Source organism: Chelonia mydas, chromosome 4, assembly GCF_015237465.2.
Source record: "Chelonia mydas isolate rCheMyd1 chromosome 4, rCheMyd1.pri.v2, whole genome shotgun sequence".
NCBI classification, from domain to species: domain Eukaryota; kingdom Metazoa; phylum Chordata; order Testudines; family Cheloniidae; genus Chelonia; species Chelonia mydas.
Genome location: NC_057852.1, coordinates 55,130,251 through 55,158,194, shown reverse-complemented (window position 1 = coordinate 55,158,194; position 27,944 = coordinate 55,130,251). Strand labels below are relative to the sequence as shown.

General features: G+C 38.2%; 1 protein-coding gene across 12 annotated transcripts in view; it reads left to right on the top strand.

The window, feature by feature from the left end:
• ANAPC10 (anaphase promoting complex subunit 10) overlaps window positions 1-27,944 on the top strand; it is a 248,243-nt gene that overhangs the window by 71,944 nt on the left and 148,355 nt on the right. For 3 of the 12 annotated variants that reach the window (XM_027832310.3, XM_027832308.3, XM_027832307.3), the window contains exon 5: window positions 305-21,082. The exons of 7 other annotated variants lie outside the window; for them this stretch is intronic. In XM_027832310.3, coding sequence (XP_027688111.1) covers window positions 305-535 — 231 coding nt within the window. In that variant the 3' untranslated portion in view covers window positions 536-21,082. Of the gene's footprint in view, window positions 1-304; window positions 21,083-27,944 lie in introns of those variants that run through there. 2 more of the 12 variants (XR_006290628.1, XM_043545763.1) reach the window with 2 other exon arrangements.

The window sequence follows — 27,944 nt, the reverse complement described above, 5'->3', positions numbered from 1 at the left end:
CTTTTTACTGATATTTTCAATTTATTTTTTGTTTTTAAGTTAGCAAAGCATCAACTAAAGGGCAAATTGCAGCTGGGGAATGCATACACAAATCTAGTGAAATCAATAGAGTTGCACCTGTTTACACCAGCAGGGAATTTAGCTTGAACTATTAAACTGCATTTCTTCAAATTGGTTTTTAAACTGCATTTCTTCAAATGTCGATAAATCTGACATGTTCTATAGAGCAGATTTTTTAAATATTTGTGGTAATTCATGTTAAGTGGATTAAAACGGTTTGATTTTTTTTTTTTTTTTTTTGTAGCAACTTGAATTAGTGGAACCGAGTGGTTGGATTCATGTTCCTTTAACTGATTCTCATAAGAAGCCTATTCGAACATTTATGATTCAGATTGCTGTTTTAGCCAATCATCAGAATGGAAGAGACACTCACATGAGACAAATTAAAGTGTACACCCCAGTGGAAGAAAGCTCTATTGGTAAATTTCCTAGATGTACAACAATTGATTTCATGATGTATCGCTCTATAAGATGAATCATCTTATGAAGAAACAATTAAAGTGATTTTGTCATCAGTTTTGTTTCAAATATCTTTTCCGGTTAAATTGACAGGTCTCATTCTTGTGGAATTCTCTATATATACTTTAAGTTTTTTGTGTGTAACTTTAATCCGTTTTGAGTTGCACTGTTTTTTGATTTCTAATCTGCTTTCGATAGTCACATTTTCTGTTAATTGTATTTACAAAGGCTGTAGGAGTTTTTTAGATTTTCAGAAGATGTATTAAAGAACTTTCTCCTTTCATTTGCTATGAAATGGATAATCGTGGTGCACGTAACATGTATATTCTTTTTTTCCAGGTGGTTTCTCCATTTGTTGATAATGCATTAGAATACTTCATTGTATGACTTCATATTTTGGTTGGGTCAGTCCAAAAAAGCTGTATTTTTAATTAGGTGTATTTTTAATGGATTATTACTACTGTATTTTTCTCTTGGTACAGGATGTACATTCTTTTAAGAGGGTTCTTTGTGTCTTTGAAAGGACTTCACTGTGGTATTGTGCATGTCTTGTTTCTGGTGAGAAATGTATTTAACTGAGTTTTTATTCTAATAGGTCTCGATGTAGGTTTCATTTTTCTGTATAACTGAAAAAGAATTGATAATCTAGAAGGAAAGTGAATATTTCTAACTGTATTTTATATTGTCCTGTCTTTACAGATATAACGTAACCATTACATCATTCTAATGTAACAACAGACATGCCAGGAATGCACAGGCAACATTCCTTAGCATTGCTTCCTGGCACCCTTTGAAGTCCCATGGATCACATAAAATAGTAGGAATTCAAATAAAAATCTGTATAAGTCTGAGCAATGTTATACTTAAGTTATGGAGTTTCTTAGAAGAAAAAAGATAAGCCATTTTGAAATACAAAACGCCACAAGGCAAACGAGAAACTTGTGCATGGCCTACTTATAACTAATGGAAGCATGTAATCTTGTTTTTAAAATTTTTTTTTTGCATTGTTATTGTTTGGTGGTTACATTGTGATTAAAAAAAAAGGAGACCAGAAAACTAACAATCTTCCTTTTAAAATCCGATATATATGGGTTGAATTTTTAAAAGCGGTCATCATTTATCCACCTCCATCCATCCCTCCAAAAAAAAAAAAATAGAACACACAGGTAAATTCCTATTGATTGCAATGGGAGCAAAATTAGGACAAAACATTTGAAAATCACACTGCAAATTAAAATTAAATTGGGAAGCATGGGCAAGGCCATGTGAGAAGAGACTAAGAAAATATGGGTGAAGACTAGAGGAAAGAAGGCACAGGAGTGAAGGGAGCAGGGAGGTAAAACAAAGGAGGATCAGAAATGTAACACTGAGATCAGTTTTATGTAACTGTATATTACATTAAATGTGCTACCATAAAAGTGCAAATTAACCTCTGGTTGAACTCTGCTGCCTTTAGAGCAGTAACATTAGGAATGAATTTTCCCCATTACGGACCTGATCCCAAGCCCACTAAAATCAGTGGAAAGATACCCATTGATTTCAGTGGGTTTTGGATTAGACCTAAGGTCTATAATTCCACTTGTGGGTTCTGATGTTCCTAAAATATCTTGACAAAATTATAGCCTTTTGTATGGAGGGCAGCTCGGTATTCTTGTTGATAACTGTTTTTCCCTTTTGCCGTTGTCTTATACAAAATACATTTTCTTTTCTGAGAACAATAACTCCCAAAGGTTAGTGTGGGACTCAAAACAGGGCTTTTATGTGCTTTATCTTACTGCAAACACGTACTATGGATTTTGGTGCAAACTGCTATGGGTAGTCCTTTTGATTTCATGCTTCATAGTAGGTGTTTGTTTGCAGGAGACGGCCACTTTAAAATATGCAGTCCCTTACATAGGGATACTTTCTTCTTCTGTGATATATATAGCTCTTTACTCAACAAATAATGATAGGCGAGAGGCATGCTTGTTGAAAATCAAAAGAATCTAATATCCCAAAGGATGAAATGGACAGTAATTTAGAAACACCAGATTGGCATGTTCCTACCCCAGTCCTGAATTCAGGCTACTATTCCTACTAAAGAACCCACCTATTGTTCACAACCATAAGTCCCGTCAGTTATTTGGTAGTAGATTGGATGCAAACCATGGACAAAGAAAAGAAAATTATTATATTGACTTCAGGAGAAAACTGGTTTGGCCAAAGATAAAACTCCCATTCATTTCAGTGGTAGGTAGATGAGGTACTATTGTCATTCACCAAGTTTCAGCCAGTGACATAGATTACATTTAGTGTCAAATACTTGCTCTGCACCCCTGTTCAGTTCAATATATCAAAGATGCCAAATATACTGTGGGATGCAACATACTTTTTTCTTTCCATTTTCTTATTCTACAGATTACTTTTTCTCTCACAGATTAGGCAAACTTATCCAGTTATTTTATGAACAGTTAATTAATAGTTGTCGAGAGAGGTATATATTTATTAAAAATGCACTGCCCTTAAAATATTTCATAAACTCTTGAAAAAAATTTATGGAAAATAAATTAGAGTGCAGAATGCATCCTTACTATGTGCTATAAAGCTACCCTTCTTGGCCTCACAGCTCCTTTAAAGGTAATCATGAACACGTATTCTGCAGCACTTACAGTTCCTTAGCTTCAGGAAACTTCCTTTGCAGCATTCTGCCGTGTATTATAGTCATACCAAGTTATGTTTTATTACGTACATCATTAACATATATCTTTCCCCACTCTTAATTCCCGTTCAAAAAGGGACAAATCCTGAAAATCAGCACTGACTCTATAAATCATCCCCATGGATTGTAGAGCAACTTCGTGGCTGCAAGTGAACACTATGATGAGCCTGGATGAGATATGGGTGAGATTTTTCAAAGGTGTCTAAGTGAACTACGAACTAAGTTCCAGTGAAACTCAGTGGGACTTGTGCTCCTAACTAGCACACTTTTGAAAATCAGACCCTTCTGGCTTTAGGCTGCAGAAGCTTGTGTTCCTGCTCAACAGAAGGCAGTGACCAATAGACTCTGTAGTATTAAATCTAACAGCCCAGTCCTGTTCCATATGCTCTTGCATTGCCACAGCCAGACATGTACTTGGAGCTGCAGAGGGTTAGCCATGGTTCCATGCCACGTAGGTGGCAGGATTTGCCCCCACAGCGGAAAACTTTTATTCATGCAACAGTGGAATGGGGCATCAGCCTTGGTGTCTTAGCCAGATTCCAACTTTGTTGAGTATGCTGCCACCAGGGTGGATTTGATTTAAATCACTAGTCAGGAAGACTTGATTTAATCATGGATTTCTACATAAAAGTGCATTCTTGTTGGTTGTTATAACCTTAATACATATTCTTCACAACTCAGAGATAGATGTAGGTTTCATTTTTAGAAGGTACACACTATACATTTTTTCAGTGATTTATTTTGAAAACTTTTCAGATTAGTTTTACAGCTATATCAGAAAATAAATGATTGTTAGTTATTTCATTTACCAAAGTAATTGAAGCAGATATTTATGAAGTCATTGGGAGGTGAACTATCTCCAATTCAACAGATTAATCTTTAATATTTGGAGGATTTTCTTGCCATGCTGTATTAGGAGGGGAACATCACCAGACAGACATTTAAATTGTTTTATTTAACTAAAACAATGTTATGTATTCTAGATTTTTTTCTTCAACACCAAACATAATATTTTAACAAAACAAGCATATGAATTTTTGAATTTAGTTAAACATTCAAGTTTTTTAAAATCAGGTTTGTTTTTGTTAAAATTCAGGGTATTCAGCATGTGTTCAACATGTCTCTTAAGCCCAATGTTGAGAACTTTGGCTGTGACAGTACCATCTGTTTTTTCACAATTTTGTTCACAAACTGTCATCAGATTAGGCCAGTTCTTGATATAGTGCTCAAACCAGTCCACTGCTGAGTTCTATTGCATGTCTTGTGGGAGAGTTAGCTTGGTTCCTCCCACTTTTTTCAGAGCAGCTGCTGAAAAGTGGTAGTTACGGAAGTATTTTGCAATTTCAACAACATTAGCCTTTATTTCTGGAACACCGAAGTCGTTGGCTAGGAGGTGCATCAAATGAGCACTGCAACCATATGTTATTAGCTAGGGACTCTCTTCTAAATTTCTTATCTTGGATACATTTGCAGCATTGTCTGTGACCTAGCTGCGTACTAGACATTTGAATTTTTTTTCAGTTTGTTATAGCTTTTACTGCTACTTCTTGTAAGTATTCTGCTGTGTGTGCATTTCCTGCTGCATCAATTGTTTCTGTAAGGTAGACATTCCCTTCTTCTGTTGTCACACAAGCACATACAACAGGATCATGGTGGACATTACTCCACCCATCAAGACTCAAGTTAACAATTTCACCTTCTAGACCTTTTTGCACACTGCTCAATTTCTTTCATACACTTTATCTAGTAATTTGACTGAGACACCTGGTCTGTTGGGTGGACTGTATCCTGGTCTTAATGACCGAACCATGTTAATGAAGTGTGGGTTCTCAATCATACGGAAAGGAGAGTTTGTTGCATAAACAAACTGGGCAATTTTTTCATCAGCTACCTCTTTTTGTAATCTGCTGGTTCTTATCACAAACTTGAGGTGCCACAAGTACTCGCACATTTTTTTTGCTGATACAGACAAACCCGGCTATGACTCTGAAACCTGTTATCCACGGTTGTTTCTGGATGATGGAGATTTTTTTTTCTTTTTGCTACAGGAGATACACTGGGGCTATTAGACATACAGGATGTGACTGAAACACTATCATTGGCAGATAACTCTGAAACTATAGAAAATGGTGATCTTGAAGGTGGATAGTCTTCAGAATCCTGTATGTTGAGGATGGATTCTCCTAAACAAAATAAGTCAATGCAATTATTTTAATTATTCTTACCATACTGCTCATTTAGTGTTACTCATTGCATTCCCTGACACTCAGTACTACTTTAAAGGTGAAATTGTAAAAGGAAAATCTGCCTATTTCAGCTATTTATTTTTTATCACAACTGCATCTAAAATGATAGTACCATAGAGTAACAACTATATTTTTTGCTCAAATGTAAGAATTCAAGAATAGTCCAGAAGGAAGACAGGCAGTCCTTAAGAAAGACGTATGAAAGAAAAAAGTTTACCAACCTGAAGATCCTGCATGTTCAGACATGTTCCTTTCATCATCTTTTCAACGTAGCTTCCTCCTGAGAAGGATCACTTCTCCTGATGTTGTTTCATTCGGGCGATCAGGCCTTGCATTTCTTTGTTGCACTGTTTGCATTTTTCACACATGCCTGTCTTACCTCCAGGTAGAGGAACTTCATTAAAATATTCCCAAACTGGGTCTCTTTTATGGCCTGCTGTGATTATTGGTTTTCTCTTCTAGTGAGAGAATGGTAAAGTAGATCTCAAATCAATGAAGGCTACAATCAGAAAGACCTCAAGACTTCTGGAATATGCTGCTCAAACAGTTTCACTTTTGTTTCTACTGCCTGTCCCTCCCTTTTCACATTTATCATGATTTAGTTGGGGATTGGCCCTGGTTTGAGCAGGGGGTTGGACTAGATGACCTCCTGAGGTCCCTTCCAACCCTGATATTCTATGGGTCTATGATCTCCAGATTCCTTCTTTATCCAGATCTATTCCACTCCCAACAATCTTCTATTCATTGAACTTTTTGCAACTTTGCACTTTTAGAGAGAGGTAAGGGATTGATTGTGTGTACACAAATTTGCAGAGGGACAGTAGGGTTGAGGTCTGTTATGTCTCACCTTTATTCTTTCTTTCTTTTTCTTTCTAAACATTTTTGCTGTTAACAAGCATGTTATCTCTGGAGCCACAAATCCATAGTTTGAGAACTACAAAACTAAGCGTCTCTGATGGTATCTTCTAGACTAAGCACTGAGTCCCATTGGGTAGACAGATTAACCTAAATAATCTATACAGAACCCTGGAACCCTATAAGATTGGGTCCCTAATCCATGAACCATTGGAACTCATTTACAAAACTTTTCTTAAACGTTACATGACTATATTGTCTCATACTGTAGAATTAGAATTTATAATCCCTATTCCATGATGAGATAGTTTTAATTAAGATACATTATAGCTCAAAGCTATCTTTAGATAAAATGCTTTTTGAGGGAAAAAAACCTATCAAAAAAACCCGATTTAAATAGAAAAAAAATATGATTTTTTTTATTGATCTACCCTACCTGCCACCCTCTGTACCTTTTGCAGGTCCAAATGGATGTAATAACCTTTTATACCAGTGCTAAACAGTAATGTTAAATTTCACTCCTTGCCGTGGCTGCACTTACATGCGTGGTGGTTTACATGGTGGTGGTTTACATAATTCTTTGTGTAAAGTTTATACAATACTTTAGTAAAAATTTGAGGTGATCTGGGATCTATAGGCTGAAAGCCCTTGTATAGATGCAAGAATATTGTGATTATACATTACAAATTTTTTTTCTTGCTCTTTGATATGCAGCATCAAAGCAAACAAATGCAAATGACCATTCTAAACCCTTCTTACAAGGTCAGTACAGGTTTAAAGTCTTTAACGTATTACAGTTAATGTAAGCGTACTGACTTGCTGCAGATTGGCTTCTGAGGAAACTGGCTTCTAAACAGAGGGGTCTGTTATTGTGTGTTGATTGGAACTGGATTGGTTTTGTTTATCTTAGGTACTCAAGTGCCTTCCTGTCGGGTGCCCCTTTATTTATTTTGAAATAAACACAAACCACCATTCTGTTCTGTAGATATGAAAATGGCAAAGTTTGATAGGGCCCATATGTATAATTTTTTTTTTCATAACCAACCATCCAAAAAGGCATCAACATTCTCATGTTCTAGGACAAACCTAATTAGGATGTTAGGAGCACACAATACATATTGAGCAATATTAGAAATTGTTTCTAAAATTTATGTTGACTACTAATGAATTTGAATTTGTATAACTGGGTAAAAACTAATAACAGGGATAACACTTTTTTACTCCAGACACTAATCTGTGCCCCAGGCATAAGCATCAAGCCTCTTAGTTGTCTTCTGTGACCTTTCATTGAAAAATACAGAATTCCACCAACAAAGGGAGAAAGTCAATAACTGGCTGTGTTTACCTTACAAGGCGATATTGAAAATTTGGAAGAGTTGATAATGGGAGATAATTTGCTAGCTCAAAATATTATTTCTTCTTTAATTTTGTGGACAAACATACTTCACCAACAGGCTGGTCAATAAGCTGCTTCTCCTCCTGTGTGTTTGGTGTTTGGTCATTTTAAAGTAACAAACATTTGCAGAACTTAGTGTGATGCGTTCTGGGAGTAAGGACACTACACTGTAAACCACAATATTGTTAGATCAGTATTTGGCTTACTATATCTGAAAAACCTCCAAAACAAACAGCATGCCCAAAAGTTCAGATGATGAAATATAGTGATTGTTGGACTTAAATAACTTTAGTACATGGGAGATAGAGAGAGGGTTATAAAAAGACCAAAAAAACCAAAACACTCACAAATGCGTATCCTAGAAAGAACAATGCAGAACACTCACATTTGTTAGAATATAATCTCTGCATTGTTGGATAGCAGTGGTCCCTAAACTTTTCAAGTCGTGCCCCCCACATCCTGTCTGTGCCTTCTCCCCCATCGCCTATCTCAGGAGCCACTGCTGGGAATGGGGCCCTGGGGCTGGAGCCGAGGCAGTGCGCGGCTGGGAGCAGGTCTGGAGCTCGGAGTGGAGCCACAGGGCCGAAGCTGGAGGCGGAGTGGGGATGCAGCTGGGGGTGGAGTGGGGCTGGGTGGTGCTCCATCCCTGCCTCTTGTGGTGGCTGGCCCAGGCCCATCCATGTCCCCCCAAACGTTCCTCCGTGCCCTGGTAAGGTGGCTCATCCCTCAGTTTCGGGACCACTGTTTTATAGGTTTATAGAGAGCCAATTTTACGAAGTGAGACTACTCAAATATTGATAGCATCTTTATAAAAGTGATGTGTCTAACAATGAATTGTGCTAAATATTACAGCTAACGTTCAATAATGGGCTAATATTCTACACTGTCATTCTTGACTAATTTATGCTTTTCTCTAAAAGATGTTTCAAGCAATATTTTATAGGTGTATCCCCATATCTCAAGCTTTGGTTGCTTTCCTATATTCAGTAATTTTGATTAGGGAGCAGACATCTTGGTCTAAATAAACATTTCTTTCTACACAGATGATCATGTAGTAGTCTGACTGCCTGTCTCACAGCTGTCATTGTGAGGGGTTTGCACAAATGCATTGTACCTCCATATTTAGGGTACTTATATTTAGCTTCAATCACAAAGCCTTCCCTGTAGGCCCATAAATAACCTCAAACTGTTTTTACAGGCCTTTGCTATAAAGCCAGATATCCTCTGTACACTGGCACTCCTCTCCAACTGGAAACCAACATTTTAACAGATGATTTCCTGTTATTACTGTAGCAGTATCAAAATCTGATCACTTACCAAGCAGCATGCTGTCCAAGAAACTGAAGCAAGGAGTGCAGCCAGCTGTTTGTTTTTCAAGTGTTATAACATTTTAAAGAATTGTATGTTAAGTAGATGCCCAGAGTAGTACTGTCAGGGACAGGAGGTGGAGCTAGGAGGCCACCTGTGTTGCATGATGATCTATTGCAGCCCAGTCAGAGCAGCTGATACTCTATTGTCCCTAGCAATTAATATATATGAGTAGAAAGTGGAGGGAAGGATCTGTACTGGTTCATTTGTAAAAGGTGAACAAACTGCTCTTTATTTTGTTGATTTGTTAATGAAACAATATAGAAAAAATGGTGACGTCAAACAAGATGAAACCCCATCTATAAACTTGTTTTGCTTTTTAAAAAATACCGTCTAGTAATTTGCTGCATGTGGACCTGATTAGAGCTCACTGAAATCAATGGAAAAACTCATTAGGTTCATTGGGCTTTGGATCAGGCCTCTCAGCTTCATAGAGTGAACGTTCATTTTTATTTGTGTTTCATTCATTTTTTTGCCATAACCTTTAAGTCTCTGTTTTCAAATATGGTTGCATTCCTGGCTGGGAACTGTAGTTTTAGATACATTAAGTAGGCCTCATAGTTCTGCTGTAAATTTCATGTTGACCATACAAAATTAGATTGATGCTCCACATCTAAGGAAATAATGATTTTTAAAAAGGTGTTATTTTGTGCTAGTGCACTGTCTTCATGTACAATGAGAGAGTGATCAGAGATTCCATTATGGCTGGAAATTTTTGATCTGAGGCAAGGTATCAAAAACAAATCCTGAAATTGAGGTTAGGTTACGGTATTCTAAGCAATTTACAGAATTGCCAACTGAGTGTTGGTGGGAGTTATGTTTTTTGATGATGCCATTCTTCAGACTAAACTGTGTAACAACATATGGCTTTTTTGTAATTTTAGCTGGAGTCTTGTATTTTATTTCTTATTGAAAGCAGGCAACAGTTAAAAAATAAAAACAAAGTCATAACAAAAATAATAGCAGTTGACAAAGCAAAAGGAAAAACCATAGGGAGCAGTAGGGGGTAGTTTACATATACTCTAATAAATTAAACTAACAAGACATATGCCAGTCATCACCTTGACCACTGTTCCTGTATCTTTTACTCCTTTCCTTCACCCTTCGCTTATCTTTCATCATCTCAAAATTTATATTGGTCAGGATAGATATTGTATTGGGAAAGAAGTGAATACATTTTGGGTACTATTGTAAGATTGGAAATTTAAGGTAACACTGGAAGGAAAGACTTAAGCTTCAGCTGTCCTAAGAAATCATTATTGGAAGTCCTAAGAATCTCTTGAATTCAAATGAAAAGGAGCCCTTAATTAATTTAATGCCTGTTGTGAAATATCCCAGAAGTTAAAACTAGAGCTGGCCAAAACTAGTGATTTCCAGTTGGTGGGAATTTTAATAATTCAAGCTTTTTCATTCCAATTTGGAATTAAACCAAATTTTTTAAAATAAAAATTGTTTTGGAAACACAGACACATGGAAATCAGTTCCCCAGGACCATGGCAACAGCTGACTGACATTCCTGTCAGTTTCACCGCTGTTGTGCAGATGAAGGTGTGAAACTGACAAAGAATGTTTATTTCACTTAGCAGCTACTCAGACCCCCAGGGTATGCTTCTCTAGGGCAGCACTATGACACAAGGACTTCCAGTCCAGCAGGCTTCCAGGGTTACCCACTTGGTAGTTGGGTAGCCCAGAGAGCCAGCCGGACTACAAATCTGGTAAACCAGATCTGGAAACCTTGGATGTGGAGTGATGGATAAGCCCCACCATGCACCATAGACTCTGAAAGCCTGGGCTCCCAGAAGCTTGCCAGAGAGTTAGTAGGTAACTCACAAGAACGTTTTGTTTCTGACAAAAACATGTCTGTCAGACAAGATTCCAGGAACCTTGCAGGTGAATCGATGAAAAATTGGTAAACGCAATCTGTTTTCACAAAACAGTCCGGTTTGACAAATCAGCATTTTCTGACCAGCTCTTGTTAAAACATTTCCTGCCAGCAGGACAGAGTAAAAAAAGCCTTTAATTTAACTAAAAAGTGATCTCATTTTTGTGCACATGCCACTGAGGTTTGGGACTTGAGACTAAATAAGCTAAAGACTCACCATCAGTCAATTCTCACAGGAGGATGCCTGATTTAACACTTCATAGAATCATAGAATATCAGGGTTGGAAGGGACCTCAGCAGGTCATCTCGTCCAACCCCCTGCTCAAAGCAGGACCAATCCCCACCTAAATCATCCCAGTCAGGGCTTTGTCAAGCCTGACCTTAAAAACTTCTAAGGAAGGAGATTCCACCACCTCCCTAGGTAACGCATTCCAGTGTACTCATCAAAGAGAGTAGGAGTTGAGAGCTTAACTGGCAAACAACTTGTGTTTAGGCTGTATCTCCACAGCAGTTAATTCGTGTATAGATAACTCAAGTTAACTTCCCTTGAATTAGTCTAGTTCGAGAGGGAGCAGCCAACTTCAAAATAGTATTTAAACTGCACAGAGTGATTGTGTTACCAGCTTATGAGTTGTGCTAATTCAGGCTATAGTCTATAGCCCCTCATGGACCAGTCAACATGAGTTAAAAGCACCAACACACTTGAGTTAAAGGATTATGTGTGTAGATGAAAAGTTATGGATCACCCTCAGTTTATAAAAAGAAAAGGAGTACTTGTGGCACCTTGGAGACTAACAAATTTATTTGAGCATAAGCTTTCGTGAGCTACAGCTCACTTCATCGGATGCATGCAGTGGAAAATACAATAGGGAGATTTTATATGCACAGAGAACATGAAACAATGGATGTTACCATACACACTGTAACGAGAGTGATCAGGTAAGGTGAGCTATTACCAGCAGGAGAAAAAAAACAAACAACCTTTTATAGTGATAATCAAGGTGGGCCATTTCCAGCAGTTGACAAGAACGTGTGAGGAACAGTAGGGGGGAAAATAAACATGGGGAAATAGTTTTACTTTGTGTAATGGCACATCCACTTCCAGTCTTTATTCAAGCCTAATTTAATGGTGTCCAGTTTGCAAATTAATTCCAATTCAGCAGTCTCTCATTGGAGTCTGTTTCTGAAGTTTTTTTGTTATAATATTGCGACTTTTAGGTCTGTAATCGAGTGACCAGAGAGATTGAAGTGTTCTCGGACTAGTTTTTGAATGTTATAGTTCTTGACTTCTGATTTGTGTCCATTTATTCTTTTACGTAGAGACTGTCTGGTTTAGCCAATGTACATGGCAGAGGGGCATTGCTGGCACATGATGGCATGAGAGTCCAAAGAGAATCACTTAGCAATTTATTTTTATCAGTATTATTTGTATCATATGATAGCACCTAGATGCACCACTGCGATTGGTGCACCATTGTGCTAGGCTCTGTACAAATGCATAGTAAGAGACAGTCCCTGCTCTAAAGATCTTACAGTCTTGCTGCCGCTCCCCAGCTGTACAACAGGAATAATACTACTTCCTTTCTCTCCACCTTTTCTACTTAGGCCCAATCCTGAAAAGATTTACGCGCATACTTCATTTTAAGCACATGAATAGTCCAGTTGAAATGAATGGGACTATTCACATGCTGAAAATGAAGCATGTATTAAGTCTGTGCCGGATCATGGCCAAAATGAAAAAGGTAGGCTACAAGTAGGAGGAAGGAAGTGTTATTATCCCTGTTTTATAGATGGTGAGCTGCAGCGCAGGGAGATTAAGTGACTTATTTAAACGTACACAGGAAGTCTGTGGCATAGCTGGAAATTGAACCCAGATCTCCTAAATCCCAGTCCTTTCTTTCCTGTGAAATAAATTTTCTACTAACATTATAACTCTAAAGGCTAGTTTTGCAGTAATGGAGTTTGGTATATGTTTCAGACATAAAATGCATTTTATTTTCGTGTTTCTTGTATTGCATTTTGGTCCTTTTAAAATAAATACTGTTGCATAAATTGTAATCTTAGTTACATTAGAATAAATCTTGAACAGTATAATTTAGTGACTTCACCTGGTTTACTGAATATTTACACCTGTGTAACTCAGAACAGAGATTGGGTCTACATCTATAACACTTAGAGCATGCTCTATCAGGGAGTCCATTCTTGACATACATCTTACAAATGTATACCCGTCACGTGGACATTACTCCTTGTCATTTGGGACAAACGGGAGCATTTGAATCTTTTTAGAAAGATGAAAATGTAGGTGAATTAGTCTTAATACATTATGCTGAGACACGGCTTATGACTCACGCTGCCCTTTTAAGGATTACAGGTCTGATGCTGAGTTCCCACAACTTTGGTGGGAATTGTCGGAAGTTCACAGCTTTCAGACACAGTTTCTGCCCACACAGATGTACTTGCCCTAAGGCTGAAGGTGCACGTGGTAATGCCTTCCAATATAAGAGTGAGGCTCTTCTCAGATGTCTGTTGCTGCAGAAGCAAGGTGTGGATGTGCAAGGTTGCTGCAGAAGGAAGATAGGATAGAGAGCAAGAGTTCAAAACAGTGGTAATGGAGAGGCGAAACGGGAAGGTGGGAATGTGATGGGTTGACTGGGATTGCAGGGGAAGTGAGAGCTTGCAGCAGCAAGAAAGGCAACTGCAGTGCCTCAGAGACTTGAGTGACCATTCCTGTTTGAAAAGCCTGATTTTTTAGATTTTCAGTTCCCATGGATGTCAGCTTGAGTTGAGATGCTCAGCACATCTGACAAATCATGTTCTAAGTTCCTTGACTTCCAGCCGATTACGTTTTAGCTTTGACCTATAGATCCATTCTCTTCCGAGTGCATCATGTATGTTTGCATATTTTTCTTTCATATGGACACTCCTACCTATCATTTAGCAGCATTTAGTTCTCATAGTTCTTGTTAAACTTTATTTTTCTAGATGTATAAACCCTCCCTGTCCCACCTCACTACAGTACTGTGCAAGCCTTGGTCAGTGAGGTACAACAGGAAGCAAGCTTTCACAGCTCCAAACCAGTGAAAAATTGAAACTACTGTATTGTATTATTTTCATTTTGTTGTCATCTTCTGTGACTTTCAGCATTTATCTGATCTTGGAAAGGAAGACACTGACAAGGGTAATTCAGTAATAATTGTTGCAGAGGTATTTCATGCACATGAGAACAACAGGAGTATGACTAGAACATATGTAAAAACAGTTCTGTCTGTAAGTGGTAAGCTTGATATTAGTGCATCTGAAACTTTCCAGAAGATCTGTCATCACACCTTTGGTTATCTACAGACAGCTGTGGGATTTTTAAAGGCAGATAGAGCACTTCTTCCTGCCCTTCTTCCCACACACGAAGCTGTCTTTTGACATGCAAACTCACACCACTCTTGAGATCAAGAGTGCTTTTAGGATTGCAGCTGTTTGAAGTGTGAATTGTCCGTCATTGTTTTTACAGGCACTTCTGAAGCAAGGTTGTCAGTTTAAACACTTATTCTTACCCTGGTTATCCCTACTTCCTCCTGACCAGTAATTTCACCACAGCATTACAAACAAACAAACAAACAAACCACAATGAGGGGCCAAACTGAAGCTCTATATCACATTTATTTTGTGAGAGACACAAGATAGGTGAGGTAAAATCTTTTATTGGACCAACTTCTGTTGGTAGAAGCTACAAGCTTTCAAGCTACACAGAGCTCTTTCTGTGTGTAGCTCAAAATCTTGTACCTTCCACCAATAGAAGTTAGTCCAATAAAAGATACTACTTCACCTACTTTGTCTCTCGCATACTGGGAATAACTGGGTAAACACTGTATTTGTTTTATACTTCTTTAGGATATTATGCAAACTTTATTTTTGTGGGAGTAGCACTGTGACCTTAAATACCACAGTGGTGGGAATAACAAACTTAGAGAGCTCCATGCTCAGCTCTGTTAAAAATCAGGCCACTTATTTAGGTGCCTAAATGTGAACGTAGGAACCAAACTTTAAGCACTCCCTTATCAATATGTTGGCCCTAATACTTATGAAGTATCTGAGACAGTCAGATTTTCAGGGCTGTGTAAGTGTTCAGTGTTGTTATTATTGGCCAGATTGTCCTCTCCAGCATGAAAAGCTTATTTTGTAAAAAAATTCCACAAGGAATCCCTCTTGGGGTTTGCTCCCAAGTGTTATCTTCTGGGAGTGGTTGGACACTTTCTGTGGAAAAACCACTCAAAATTGGAGCCATGAAGAGGCACTATACCCTTACACACACACACACACACACACAATCAGTACTCCTGGCTCTGTCTTAAGTATGGCTTCAATGGAGTGGTGCTGGCAGGAACCCCTTCTGGCTGTTGCTTCCCAGGTGTTGTATCTGGGGAAAAGTTCCTATAGCTTGGGCTCTATTAAGCTTTCCATGTAAGTTTTGTGGGGCTCCACAAAGTCGGGGTGGGGAGGAAGAGGAATGGTACCCTCCTCCTCCATGGAGAGAGATCTGTTTCTGTAGATCCCTCCACACCTGGATTCCTCATTGTTATTAATACAAATTAGAGAACAGGGCGATTGGTGAAATTCTTTGAAAATATTAAGTTCTATGTAAGTGCTATTATTTATTTCATTATTCCATTCAGAAACGTTCCTACAGATGTGAAAATATTCTGGGTATTATTCTTCTGGAAAGAATTCTGTTAAATTAATTAGCTAGGTCCACATCATCCCTTATAGAGAAAAGTGTTATTTAAAGAACGGGAAACAACAACACAGAACTCTCCTCTTTGATGTTTCATTGGGATGGTTAGGGTTAAGTTATGAATCTTTTAGGCGTCGATTCAGCAGGTCATCTTAATACAGCAATGCACTTAAGCACATGCTTGTGTTTAAGTGCGCTGCTGAATAGGGATGGACTTAAGCATGTGCTTAAATGCTTTCCTGAACTGGGCCATGGCCATCAAAATACATATCAAGTGGTCTGAGTGACAAGATATCATCACACATGATTTTACTGTTTAAAAGAATAGGCATATTAATAATCATCATTCCTTACTCTTAGAAGTGAATCATAATCTTTCTCTCTTCTGTAAATGACAACCTCAAAGAAATAGGAATTAATTTGTTCCAACATTTAAATACCCAAATACTAAATGGGCTCACTCCAAAATGCACATATTATTCTTGATCACTATGTATCTTTTAGAAATTGTTTGAATTATTTAAAGATTTTTCAACTATTATTTGAAAAACTGTGCAAAAATGATCATTTGGATTAGCTCAGTTCTTTAAATGGGAATTAGCACAATAGAAAATGATAACGTAGGAAACAACATTTATTGGTCTATTTTTTGGAGTTAATATTATGCATGTTGCTGTATCAGTGGTCCTGGTAATTTTCACAAGTTGTCAGCACGCCTGTGGCAGTACAGCTAATGAATGTTGCATACTTTTTAATGTGTGAAAAAATTGGGACAAGGTTATGGCTAATACAGTTAAGCTGAACTGACTTCTTTGGTTTGGACTGTGTTACATTGCCTTCGATGTATTTTACTGACCACATAGATAGTGGTCAGTAAAATACTGATATTGATATTTCACCATGTTTTATAAAATGGTACAGGGAGAGGTTATCTTCTTCTACGGAGTGGCTGTATGGAAGAAAATGCAACAGCTATTATGCTGTCTTTGGTAGCCACATATGATTTAACAGGAATATGCTTGATCTTTTGTCCTCCAAAAAGTAGATTAAGTGACTCAGTAAATGTAACTTTAAGATACTCCTTTGTGCTACCCTGTTAATACGTACTTTGAATGCACCATGAAACCAAGTGCCCTCAGCCACTTGAATAGCACATACATGAACAAGTAAAACAACCTTGGAATGTCTTAATACCATTATAATTTTTGGCTCTTGTTAAATGTCATCCTGTTAAAACTTAAATTGTTAAATGTTATCTTTGGTAATTAATTTTTTTCTCATTTTGAATGTGGCCAGGAGAGGAGGAAATAGCAGTTAACAGGTTGTTGTTTTTTTCAATTTAAATGATTTTATTTGCATTTTTGTGTTTCTCTGACTTCATTAATCCCTCTTTTCCTGTAGATTGCTCTACTTCTTCACCAACAACTTGAAGTTTTGCTTTTCTATTAGAAACTCTAAACTGAAAGCTGTTTTATGATAACTTTTAATGATCACGAATAGACTTGAACAATGGAGCCAAACCCTCTGAAACTTTGGAGGGGGAGGTTCAGGTTTAGCTCCAAAGTTCATGGTTCAGGTCATCTTCTACTAATGAGCAGGATTCTGATTATAAATTCATAGACTATAAAGCCAGAAGGTAACATTTTGATCATCCAGTCAGACCTTCTGCATAACAGAGACCATAGGACTTTCCTGAATTAATTTCTGTTTGAACTACAGCATATCTTTTAGAAAAACAGCCAGTCTTGATTTTAAAAATGCCAGTGATGGAGAATCCACTACAGGCCTTGGAAAATTGTTCCAGTGGTTAATCAGTCTTAAAAAAGGTGCCTAATTTCTAGTCTGAATTGGCTTCCACTTTCAGCCATTAGATCTTGTTATATCTTTATCTTTTAGATTGAGGGGCTCTCTATTACCATGGTTCTGTTACTCAGGTAGGTACTTATAGACTATGATGAAGTCATTCCTCAACCTTCGCTTTGATAAACTAAACAGATTGAGCTCATTGAGTCTATCACTATAAGGCATGTATTCCAATTCTTTGATCATTTTCTCTCTTCTTCTCTGAACCCTTTCCAATTTTTCAACATTCTTCTTGAAGTGTGGACAGCACAACTGGACCCAGTTTTCCAGCAGTGGTCACATGAGAGCCAAATACAGAGGTAATATAACCTCCCCACTCAGTATTCCCCAGTTTATGCATCCAAGGATCACATTGCCCTTTTGATCACAGCATTGCACTAGGAGCTCATGTTCAGATGTGGTAGAGCTTGGTAGCCTATGACCAGACTTCTAAGTTATACTCAAGACCTGTTCACTCCATGGCAAGCTGGACCTCTTTGGTGGAAATTCTGTAGCAGCTTCCGGTAATGGGAAAGAAAGAGGTATTTAATTGACTATGAAAATGAATAATAAAATTAGGAGAGTACTCCCTTTGATATTTATTTGTGCTGCCCCAACATGTTCTGCTTTCAGTAAACCACACACTTGTGTACTGATAATAAATAATTGCATAATAGCCGTTGTGTTATAATTGGAAGCTAGAAGATCAGATGTTCAGTCCTGTTAATATAACGTACAAGTGTAACAATGGCTGGGTTTGAACTGACTTTTCATTTTTTCCTGGATTGCCATGTGTGGTCTTAATCTACACTGCCGCAACACCTATTACATAAGCTATATCAGTTGTGCTCTGGGTCAATGATACAGAGCCGTTCTGCAAGAACAATAACTTCCCTTTATTTTGTATTTTGTATTAGTATAATATATAATGTAGTATTTTGGAATATCACTGTCCTATAGGCTGTAGCCATGTCCTGTTTTTCCAGATTACTCCCCATTTTTCTGTGCACAGTGAATGAAAGGGGAACCAACGCAAGGTCTATGCACTTCTTAAATGCCACCTAATCCTTCCAGATAGGCCCTTCTGTGATGCATAGGCCCTGAGATAGCTCCCTGCTCTTGGGTGACTTTCAGCCATTATGACTTGTGCTCAGCTGTTGTGCATTACTGCCTACTCATGGGACAGCATATTAGGACTTAATTGCTTTTGGATAATTTGCCCACTTATATTAAGCACTCAGAGCATATTCCACTTTTTTCCATACTATGTGTCGTCCAACAGATGGGGCAATTGGGCCCATCAAATGTAAGACTGCTAAACTACTAAATATAAATATAAATAAAATAAAATGCAGTATAAAAAGTGTTCCTGAATACTTCAAAGCTATCAGCAAAAATCAGTTCTTAGTAGAGGCTTGTGTGATGGGGTGTTCACCCCAAGCCACCCCGGAAGCGGAAGAGTATAGTGATCTGGCGGGAGGGCTAAGCCATGAAGATGGAGTAGCTTTAGTCTCAGGGAGTGAGAGAGAGATAAAAGGGCGAGGAGCACAAGGGTGGGCCACCCCAGATGTGGCCACCAGGAGGTGCCCCTAGCAGTGAGTAGAGTGCCCCATGACACCAATCTTTAAAGTCAAATGAAATTGTAGAGGAAACATTGGGGATAGCTGAAAATGATTGTCTAAAGACAAGCATTGCCTGTTGGAAGGATTCCAGATGCAGATTTCATTGTATTAACCAAGTGTGAAGAAGAGTAACAGGAGTGCCATCCACTCCTGTCCTCTTTTCAGACTCTGTTAGCAAATTTTAATGAACACTTAAGAATAAAAAAGGGGCAGGAGGTGGCAGCAAGCGCAGAAAAAGGAACTAACAAGAGGCATACTTATGTAACAAAGCCTATCTCATGGTCTTTCACTGTTTGAACCCACACCTTCCAACACCCCATCCCTCCCTCTGCTTATTGGCTTTCCATGTGTTCTATGTCCAATTTAGGGCTCTCATTGGACTCAACTCTAAACTCTCATTGATGCCAGTGAGAGTAAAACTGGGCTTTCAGATTGTAATTCCTTGGACAGAGAAGCTATCATTTTTTTTAAAAAGAAAGTTGTCTCTAACATACCCTGCACATATGTGATGCCATGTAAATAATCATGGAAAGGTAGGCCTGTAAAGGACCTTGAGTGGTCATCTAATCCATCCTACCATGCTGAGGCCGGACAAAGTATATCTAGACCATCCCTGACATATGTTTGTCTATCCAGTTCTTAAAAACGTCTGATGATGGGGATTCCACAGCCTCCCTTGTTAACTTATTCCAGTACTTAACTATCGTTAGAGTTAGATATTAGAAGAAACTTTCTAGTCTAAATCTTCTTTGCTGCAGATTACTTCTTGTCCTAGCCTTGTTGGACATGGAGAACAACTGATCACTGTCCTCTTTGTAACCGCCCTTAACATATTTGTTAATGTAACTGTTATCAGGTCCTCCCTCAGTCGTCTTTTCTCAAGAGTTTTTTTTAACCTTTCCTAATAGATTATGTTTTCTAAATCTTTTATATTTTTGCTGCTCTTTTATGGACTCTCCAGTTTGTCCATATCTTTCCTAAAGTGTGGTGCCCACACATACTCTTAAATAAGTTCATACAGTTTAATGGCTCTGATACTTTTCATCCAAGCATAACAGAGGAAGGGGTCCTTATGGTGGATACCAATATGCAGAATACTGAGATGGGGAGTGTTAGGAACCTGGCTATCAATATTCAAAGTTCCAGGAGAAGAGATTAATGTAGTTGAAAAGTCATTTTCACCACCACCTTCAGCTTTAAAGTCCTCACCCTCAGTTGACAGTTGCTTTCTTGCTGTCAATTTCTAAGACATGCTTAGAATGTATCAGCGAGTAGCACTTCAATTTCTCCTTCCACAAATTGGTGTTATGCTTAAGTAATGAGGTTAACAATCCTTTATTTGCAGCAATAGGATAACATGAATAGGTTTGGATTTTTTTTCACAATAGATGTTTGCTCAGTATCAGCATTTCCACAGAGAGGCACAAATCTAACGTTCGATCTGGAAACAATCTCTCTCCATTTCTTCCTGCCTCCACTGGATTTGCAGCCACAGTACTTTAAGTATTAACTTACAAAGTGCAAGGATAGTATTCAATAGATTTTGATACAACATTAGGTAATTCAGATATCAGGCAACATTTCCCGTCCAGCTTTAACTGGGCGCACAGACAACTTTTCAGGAATAATTAACTCCACTTGAACGTCGCAGTACCTGAATGCAACTAAAAGTAGTTACATGCCTAAGGGACTTTAATTAAACCCACAGGTAATTAGAAGTATAAAACTGCACTTGCAGGTTCCTAACCAGAGGCCACTTTTTGAAAATCTGGTGCTAGTATGATGGAAGAAACTCTGTCTCCGTGAATGCCTGAAATGTTTTGCTTGCTTTTCTGTTTAATTTTTTGTCTGTGTAATGTTCAGCCATTTATTCAATCTGATTGACTAAAACCAATGTGTTATTTTTAATAAAACAGTGAAATATAGTTCGATGCAACAGCATGCATTACTTTGGTTTCAGTGTGAATACTTTATATTTACTAAAATACAGCTTTGCTGATAACATAGTGAAAAATGAAGGGACAAACTGTGTTTTTTCTTTGGCCTGGTTGAACAGATGTTTCCAGCCAAATTTAGTACCCAATATCGCTTTCATAACAGGCCTGATCCTGCAATTGCAATCCTTACATGGACAAAGCTCCCATTGACTGCAGAATCCAACATCTGTAAAACAGCAAAATCACTGTACTGAAGAAAACCACACTTCAGTGTTTGCTCTTAAAATTCAGACTGAACATTTTACTAGTATTTATTTTATCTATCAGAAAATGTAATATATTTTTATCAACTTTGTTACTGATAGTATTTTGTCTAATTCCTTCCTCTAAGTACAGGCTTTTGTTCCTTCTCAGAAGTACCTAGTACATTATCCCAATACTAAAATATCTAATATTAAACTTTTCTCTTTCCAGTATTCTCCTAGGGTTCTAAATTATAGCATTTAGTTCTGAAGATTAAAGCACAACCAGTCTTCAAACAACTGTAGAAGAACAGACCAAACATTCATGCTAGCCGTCTTAGTTCTGGATACTGAATAGTGGTAGCATACCCAAATGAGAGGCACTATGCCTAGTACTAAGATAGATATTTGATTTAACAAAATAGTTACTATCTAGGCAACTTTCTGCTTAATCTGAGAATTAGTCTGTGCTGTGACCCAGAAAAAAATGCGTTAATAATGAGGGATTTAAAAGTTAAGTAAGTCTTGCATCTGGGCAAGGATCTCTTCTTATAAAGTTCTACTTCTCTCTCTATTTTCTTCACTCAGTATATCACCTCCTTTTTGAGAATGTGGGTCAGGCGGGAAAGACCTGTTAAATGGCCCATCATATGATACTAGTTCCTGGCTGGCCTACTAATATACTAGGATTTTTTAAGAAGGGGTATTTTGCTTTTTTTCAGGCCAGGTGTGATTGTCAGGATACTTTTCTGAGTTACAGCATAGACACATCTGTGAAGTGAGACTTTAGAGGGAGCACCTGAAGCAGCAGAATTTTGGCTTGAGGTCAATTTGTACGCTAGAGACTGTGAGCAGCCAAGTATCTGGAATGCCAAAATCTACTTGTAAAATGCATGAGCTTTTCAATATGTAGTAAATCAGTGACTGAAGAAACTTGAACACCATGGAGAGCTACCTATTAATCACCACATGCATGGCAGCAAATAATCTCAACCTGATCTAATTTAAGGGAGAATCAAGTTCTCACTATAAGGGTGAGTCAACACTCAAAAAATTAGGATCAGTTTTAAAGCCACAGCCAGCTGTGGTGCAGCTGTGTCAGTCCTAAATGGACAGTGTAGAAAAGGCTCAGGCATTTTTACTAACATGTCATGAAGTAAATTGGACTAGTTACAGGGTACTGCACCATTTGCTGAGAGTCTGGATGGTAGAACTGGGTTCTAAGTAAGGCATTGATAATGCCTATTAATGCCAGCACAAACACACCATGTCCTGTAAGCAACAAAGATGAATAAGAGTCAGAACCCAATGCTGTGGCTCTTAAGGAACCTTAGAGACTTTTTGGATATCCTCATTAAAGAGCAAGTCAAGTTCAACCATAAAAGAGCATCTTGGAAGGAGCAATGGAGAGTTGGATTCTTTTGTTTAATTGGCCATGGGAATGGGACGGGGAAGTCTGAAGGAAAATATACTGTCACTTTGAGCCAGTATCCAAGCGGCCACCTTTTGAGACTGATGTGGAAGCAAGTACAACTTAATATAAAAGTAAGTTTAACTAAGTTCTCCGAAAAGTGTCTGAACTTGGAGAACACCTAACCCACAAAAATAGACAGCCAGGTGGAGGTGCCTTCTCGCTTTATATGCAAAAGCCTAGTGGTTAAGGCCCTCATACATGATGTGGGAAAAATGGATTCAGATCCCCACTCTGATGGATTTAGAGCAGGGGCTTGAACTAAGATCTCCTACTTTCCAGGTGAGTGCATTAACTACTGGTTACCGAGCCATTCTCATGCTCTTTCTGGCCCAATGACTCAGTATTCCATATACAATGGAACAGCTTCAACAGCAGAGACTGAGAGAAACCGACCATAGAATACCCTCACGTAGCTAAGTAGAGAGGTAATCACCTTGGAGATCGGAGTCCTGGAAGCAAGTCCCTGTTCTGAGCACGCCTATTGGAATGTCTAGTTTGTGAATCCCACTGGGAGTTGGTCACCAAACTGCTTGGAAGTGTCAGGATTTAGGCAGATTTGCACATACCCACCAGCAGATGTTTAGGGACCTATGGGACTTTACTGGTGGAGACTTAGGGGCCTAGGGACTATAAGTGCCTGTATTAAGCAGCAGCTGAGTGGTGGTTTTGTGAATGCCAGTGGCACTCAAATGTCAGCCTTAGGCACCTACGCTGGCAGTTAGATGCCAAAGTTCTCCTTGTGAATCTAGTCCCAACCCTAACTCTGGATAAGAGGGTCACTATTTGCTGCTCCTGTCTTGCTTTGGTGTCCTAATTAACTTTGGAGATAATCTATTTTACTTTTAAATATGAATTCTGAATTCCTACAGTCTAATCCTTACTCAGACATTACTCAAATAAAACTCCCCAAACGCCTTTGAAATAATTGGAGTCACTCTGGAGTTACTCCCCGGTAACTGAGTCACTAAGCATGGAAGGAATAAGGCTTCCATAGTCAGTTTTGCCTGAGTGAGGGCTTCGGCACTCCAGAATGAATGGAAGTAAGATGAAGTAGAGCATGATGCTGTGTTTCAGGAGCCTAACTTGCTTAGTCAGTTCACGGCTGGTAGAGGTACAACCTTTGGACTCTCATTCTCATGTTTTCTCAATATATGTAAATGAATATTAAATATTGATTCAGTGAACAGTTATGAACTACTATAACATAACAGAGTACATGTTAAAGGCAAATGAACTCTAAACACTCACTTATAGTGCAGCATAATTATTTTACGATTTTGCTAAATACTTTAATTACATTGGTGTTCTACCCTCATTTTTATTAAATACTGAGATGTTTTCTGGAGCATGAGGTAATAACCTAAAATACAGTTAAACTCTCTATAAAATTAAGGGTATATAATTAGCCCTGGAAGGATGGGTCTGCTGAGGCTTCCAGTCGCTGTTATTGTTGGTTGTGGAATACTTTAAAAAATGCCTATTTAAATCTGTAAGGTGTTTTTATAAAGTCTCATTAAACATTCTCTTTCATAATGTAAATTTAAGTAATCATTTGCCTGACATGCTTGCTGTAGCATTTGACATTTCAAGAAGCTGCTTTAAGAATCAGCCTAACAATTACCTGTGACAGGTTTTTTCTTTTCTTCACACCTAAGAAGAATGAACAACCTGAGCAGCCAGTCAGGAAGTGCATAACTGTAACATGTTTTTATATAAGCAAAAACATCCAAGCAGTGCAAATGGTGCTAATATTGAATGCTGTTAACCCTATCAAAGACAGGACACAAATCCAGACAGAATTACATATGAAAAAGAGAGAGTAAGTATGGCATTTTCAAAAGCACTAAACATCACCTAACTCTACTCCCATTGAAGTCAATAGTAGAGTTCCGATTGATGAAAATGGGAGCAGAGTTAGATCAGCACTGAGCACTTTTTGAAAATCTCACTCTAAAGCACATTTTACTATACAAAATTCCATAAGGAGCAAATTCCATACATATGCCATGGGGCATGAAGAGTCAATACATTTCACCTCTGGAAATCTGGGTTCTAATACTCATTAAACTCACAGGTTGAAATTCATCCCTGTTGAAAGTGAGAGCTGAAGGTCTATGCACCATGTAAGCCTTATTCTGAAGTCTCAAATGAGACTTAAATGGTGCTTAGGCCTTTCACTGGGGCCACCCATCTTCCCAGGATCCCCTTGGACCCAGAACTATGCAGGAGAGACTCCCCAGTCTAAGGACACTGGAACCTAGACTGTCTCCTCCCCATCCCTGGGCTATGACCTTGCAGGGAAACTGCAGGAAAGCAACCAGACAGAGACTCCAGCCGATAGGACCAGAAGCAAACAAAGGTGGTACCTTTGGACTCTGGACATTCCAGTCCAAACTTTCTCTGCCCTGTCCTGGTTGGCTGTTTGTGCCAACTTTCCCCCTCCCTCATAGTCTTTTCACCCCAGCTTTACTCCACACCTGCCACTCTCTTCCTCTACCCTTGTCTCCCTCATCCCTTCCTTTTTCTTTCCATTTAGCTCAGTGGTTCTCAAACCTTTGTATTGATGATCCCTTTCACACAGCAAGCACACAGTGTGACCCCCCCCCCCTTATAAATTAAAAACTTTTTTTATTGGAGACTATTATAAATGCCAGAGGCAAAGCGGAGTTTGGAGGTGGAGGCTGAGAGCTTGCGACCCGCACATAATAACCTCGTGACCCCCTGAGGGGTCACAACTCCCAGTTTGTGAAGCCCTGATTTAAGCTGATTCCCCTCCTAAGTATTCCCTCCCTCCAACAAAGAACAAAGAAAAAGAAAGAAAATAAATCATGGAACTAACATGATGTTTGCTGCTGTCACATTTGCTTGTGTTTTATACCCATTTCCTCACCCTGTGTCTGTCTTTTCTGTATAGACAATATTGTCTCATTGTTTCTTTGTACTCCCCAATATGTCTGTAGCCATCTGTCGTCTCTTGTCTCATATTAGATTGTAGGCTTTTTAGGCCAGGACCATCTTTTGGTTCTGGGTTTGTACAGCTCCTAGCACAGTGAGGTCCTTACCCATGACTGGGGTTCCTAGGTGCTACAGTCATCACCATCATCATTAATAATATTCTTGGTTTAACATAATTTTAACTGAGAATAGAATCTAGATCTCTGGCTTTATTAAGTTCTATTAGAATCTGAGCAAAAATAACATGTCAATTCTCTAGACATTCTGAGACTGTTCTGTACTTGTTAATGTTAAAAACTCAGTTTTACTTTATTTTTACATAGAATTTAAATAGAAAAACATGTCAGATCACATTTATGGCAAACAGAAATTTTAGTATTTTTAAATATTAATGGTTATCTAGTGAAATCAAAAAGTATTTGAAACCAGAGAAAATGGTTTAACTGTAACATTTCAAGAAAATGTAAATTCAATTATCTGAACCTCCTCAAAACCTCTGAAAACCCCTCAAAAGGGGTTTTACAATGAAAAACGAACATTTCTTTAATTGCAGGGTAACCAAGTCTACATAAAATGTTTAAAGAAAGGAGTTAGCTGCTTTTCCTGAGTACAAATTGTTTGAGGCTATATTATTGGCTATATTAGAGCTGTAGTACAAAAACTAGAATGCAGAATCTGTCCAAACAAAATATGTAGTTGACAGTTATTTCATTTCAATATTCTCTGAAACACATATACTGTACTTGAATTTGATCTCATTTTCAATCTACAAGCAGTGGATGAGTAAGCAGCCTACAAAATAATTTGATATCCATTCCAGCACTTCCTACCCACCTCTTGAAACAACATTTAATAACATATTCCAGGACAACCAGTGAACTTGTGAAAAAGTAATAATCTAGGCTCTTGATGAGCAACCATTTAACTGAAAGAATTTTCCCTTCTGTCCTGTTCTTGTGTGTATTCCACTAAAACAGAACAGTTGTATTGAGCCCACTTTGCTCTCTTTCAATTTAAGCCCTGAGGAGCCCTCACAAGTAAAAAGTAAACTAAATTAATAGAATTTTTCATAAGGGTCTGAAGTACTGTTAAGGATATTGGCTTTAAAAATCCCAGCTATTTTTTATATGTGAGAGCACATAGAGGCTACAGAATGCAATGCTATAGAAAATATATTCATTGAAAGCTGAGACGTGGATCTGAAATACAAACACTAAAAACATAAACACTCGGCACTGTACATAAATTCATACTTTGAATATCTTGCAGTTATCTGCACTGCATGTTGAAAATTCACTTCTGCTGCTATGCAAATTCAATGACATGACAACTGTGAATTCACTAGAGCTACACTGATGTACACCAATTGAGGATCTGACCTCATGTTTTTACAATTGCATTAAAAATTCAATAGATTAAAATTAAAGTACATCTAAAAACTACTGGACGCTGAAAGGTTAAATCTTCAAGTATTTGTTTTTAATAAGTGATATGTAGCATAGGATTTTATTAATTTTTAAAAATATTTTCAAATCTAAGAAACATTCCACCCAGAGCATGATGTGTATTCCTTTTTCTATATAGCATCTTCAGGGTACAATCCTGCTCTCGCTCAAGTCAGTGGCAAAGCGCCCATTCACTCCTGTGGAGCAGGATAGGACCCTGACCCTCTAAGGGGGAACTTCTACTATTGGAAATTACTCCACAAAATCAAATATTTCAAATGTCTACAACCCTACCCTTGTATTCTTTTGGGCATGTTTCCAGAGGTACAATATCCCACATAAGATAATGTTTATGGATAGGACACAGCTCCTGTGACAAAGAATCATGGAAATTAGTGATACGGAGGATTATTGAGTCATCCAGTGCAGTACCTACCAGTGCAGAATTATTCACTAGAGTATATTCTCCTGTATATTGCTCAGACCAGACTCAAATATTTCAGGCAGTGGGTTTCAACTATTGTTTCCCTTTCAAAACTATTCCACAGATCATAGGTCTCACCGTTAAGAAATTGTTCCTAACATTCAGCCTAAATGTACCTTTTCTTAATTTTATCTTGTCGATCCTAATGGCCAAAAACTTAAACATTTCCTCTTCCTCCTTAAGGTAAAATTGTGCCCTGCACCCTTTGGAGTCTTGCAGAAAGGCCCGTACGATTGCAGTCTGTGCACTT